This window comes from Triticum dicoccoides, chromosome 4B (genome assembly GCF_002162155.2).
Source record: "Triticum dicoccoides isolate Atlit2015 ecotype Zavitan chromosome 4B, WEW_v2.0, whole genome shotgun sequence".
Taxonomy (NCBI): domain Eukaryota; kingdom Viridiplantae; phylum Streptophyta; class Magnoliopsida; order Poales; family Poaceae; genus Triticum; species Triticum dicoccoides.
In genome coordinates, this window is record NC_041387.1 from 529,227,054 (window position 1) to 529,230,455 (window position 3,402).

Below are 3,402 nucleotides of genomic sequence, written 5' to 3' on the forward strand. Positions count from 1 at the left end.
TGCTGCTGTCCTACAAAACTCTGCGCTTGGAGGCCCAACACGTGTCTACAAGAATAAAGTCGCATAGTAGACATCAGCGATAGAGATGAAGATCTTCTGGTCTCTGAGGAATTTGTTTTGACTGAGGAGTTAGGAATTCGCCAGTACGGATTGCCTACAAGTGAGGAACATGATAGCCCCGAGGAATTTGATTCTCAAATTCCTGCCCGTTGATGTGCTATGCGCCAGCTGTCCAAAATATCCTACCACCTAACGGTCATATCATTGAAGGGCATTTATGTCTTATCATGTCGGGCTTCTCCCTAGGCTATTAATAGCCGCCCCTTCAACCACTATTTGTTTGGCTGCTTCGAGAGAAACTGACACTTGTCATTGAGAGCATCCCATCCTCCGAGGACTTTGATCGAAAATCATCAAGTGAGGAAAACCCAAAACCCAAACACCTACAACCCAAAGTGATTGAGCATCACTGAAGAGATTGTTCCTGTGTGGAACCGACGCTTGTTACCTTTGAGGACTGTGCATCCTCCAGACGGTTAGGCGTCATGGTCTAGAGCATCCAAGAAGAAATTATGGATCGCGAGTGACCAAGTTTGTGAAGGTTTGGAAGTCACCTGAAGACTTACCACGAGTGATTGGGCGAGGTCTGTGTGACTTTAGCTCAAGGAGAATACGGTGAGGACTGTGTGTCCTCAGATTTAAATACACAGCCGCTCCAACCAGACATACGTCTGTCACATCAGTTGGAACTGGTCTATCAAATCATCGTCTTCACCAAGCTACTGGTTCTATTTCCTAAACTCTTTCATTACCCCATTCATGTGTTGATGAACCTGATCATTACTATTTGAAGACTTTGACTGAAGACTTTCTCTATTTCCTCAACCCTATTTCTTCAATTACATTGTCTTCAGCCTGCTTATCCTGTTTTCACGCTACCTGTACTCTGTGCTTATTTTCATTTCCATCATGATGACTATGTTATTGCTCTGTTATGCTTGTACCTGAGTACTTATTCCACTGCTAGTGTGTCGTTGCTTAGGAATTTCTTCACCTAGAAATTCCCGAGTGACGAATTTGTAAAAGTCGCCTATTCACCCCCCTCTAGTCGATATAACACACTTTCAGGTTGGACGAAGGGATGGTGGAAATAAAGGTGAAATGAGAACCTTACGTTTTTTAAGTAGTATAGTAGATATAGTAACAAGAATACATATTATTATAATTTTTCCAAATCCGCAGTTAAAACATAATATGAGCAACGAAAATGACAATTTTTTTGATGATAAGAAAATGGGACGGTCGGCGACCAAAAGGGCTACTCTAATCGTTGCACCAGCATTGAAGCAACACTGGTACGACTGTCGCGACTATTTAAAGCAGGTAGGGCTCGTCGACAAACCCAATCTCCTATCCTCCGCACGCTCCCACTTATCCCCATCCCCACTCCTCTTCTCTCATCTACACGTTGCATTGATGGGCAAGTACGATAGTTGGTAATCGGCGTCGATGGGTGGATCTGCGGGAGCTTCTGATCATGGCACCATTGCCCATGGTTTTTGGCCTGTCGACATCCACCACTTCGAGATGGTCAAGGAGGAGGTGATGCTCTCTAACGATGACAAGAGTAGTAGCAGCTGCCCCTCCTCGGCTACGCGCACGGACGACGAATTCACGACACAAATAGAGTTGTTGTCTGCATTGTTGCTCCGGGATCATGACCCGGCGCTGCACTAGCCGCCGCACAACCGCGACATCAAAATCGGACACAATGTCAAGGAGGAGCCGCCGCGTACGTAACCGTGGCGTCCAAATTAGACTCGCGTCAAGGAGGAGCTAGCCTTTTGCCTCACAGCTAGGCCGACCGCTTTGTCCAGCTGGCGTCCCCACACATCGTTTCTAGCACGACAGGAGGTGGCACCATCACCACCCAGATGGCTGTCCGAAAGCCAGGGCGCCCGGTGAAGGAGGAGGAGGCGTCCGACCCGGCGATCGCCAATGTGCACGGCCACCTCCTCTACTACCTTGGATGTGGCAGAAGCGCCTCCTACTCGCGCACTATGATAGCAGCGGAAGGCGGCATCTGAGCAGGCACGCCGGACTAAGTCCGCTCTGGCCGGGACCTCACGTTGCCCTGGGCCGAGGATCGGTCCAGGACCACTGCGCAGACTTCCGCCCACTGACGGCGCGGACGAGTGATCAACTCCTCAAAGTGGGGATGAAGGAGTCCGAGCGCGCCCCGTGCCCTTGCCGACATGGCAATGTCAAGAGCGTGTCCATGGGTCGACTGTCGCCACCAGGAGGACGCTGCCCAGCGGGGCGCCAGGTGGAGCCAGCCAAACAACTACATCCGAAAACCTTCCGCCGTTGGAAGGATGACGATGTCGACGGAAGGGACGATGGCGAAGATACCAACAGTTTAGGAGGCCATGCCTAAAAGGTCACCTTTCATACTTCACTTAGTTTACTCTAGTTTTACTTTAATTTTATTCGGTTTTAGTTGAACTTTGTTAACTTGCTTCTTTTGATTGTAAATATATCAAAATTTTAAAAATATTGTTCAGTTTACATGAATTTCGTCCGTCTTAAAATTGTTCATTTGAACTAGTGTGAATATTCGATACATGTGGTTGGATGGTAAGCTCTCGCTGTCAACCACGTTGAAGTTGTCTTTACTTCATCATGGTTGGATGATCGGCTCTCGCTGTCAACTGTATTAGAATTATCGCCCCTACCCTTTACTCCACGACATCACTAAATCCGCGGTACAGCTGCATTTACTCCACGATGATTGATGGCGCACTACAAAGATCCGCGGTCCGGGTCGCCTGTCCCGTGACCGCTTGCTTGCAGCTGCACAACTTACTCCTCTCAGTCCTCGCTCCTCTGGGCTAGCTGTTTCCCCATGGACGGCGATGGCCGCAGCGACGACTGCGACGCCGGCGGCGAGTGGATCTGGGTGCGTCGACCGCAGGAAGCGGAAGCTGCGGCTGCGGCGGCGGGGTGGCCGGCGGAGGAGGCGCGGCCTCTGAAGGTGGTGTTCGCGGCCCCAGCGAGGTACTTCACCGACGCGGCGCCGATCGGGAACGGCCGTCTCGGCGCCTTGGTCTGGGGCGGCGTCACCTCCGAGAAGCTCCAGCTCAACCGTAATTAAACAGACCCCCCCTTCCCCTCTTCTGAAGGCTTAATTACTCTGCTATAATATCCCCAAATTTAGTGAAAAACCTGTCTTGGGGTCTTTTGGTCGGGAAGCGCTCTCGTTCCAGCTCGGGAATCAAATTCACCCAGAAACACCACAGCAATAACAATGCTCTTAACAGATGATGATTTAGAACCTCGATTTTAAAACTATGACATCTTGAATTTTCGGTTTTAAAACAAATATGTTCACTTTTTGACATG

General features: G+C 49.6%; 1 protein-coding gene across 2 annotated transcripts in view; it reads left to right on the forward strand.

Moving 5' to 3' along the window:
* Window positions 1–2,808: 2,808 nt before the first annotated feature.
* The window catches only part of LOC119291272 (alpha-L-fucosidase 2-like), a 9,274-nt gene continuing 8,680 nt past the window's right edge, over window positions 2,809–3,402 (forward strand). Inside the window, exon 1 of one of the 2 annotated variants that reach the window (XM_037570003.1) lies at window positions 2,809–3,146. In XM_037570003.1, the coding sequence (XP_037425900.1) occupies window positions 2,906–3,146 (241 nt within the window). In that variant the 5' untranslated portion in view covers window positions 2,809–2,905. The remainder of the gene's footprint in view (window positions 3,147–3,402) is intronic. The other variant, XM_037570004.1, reaches the window with a different exon arrangement.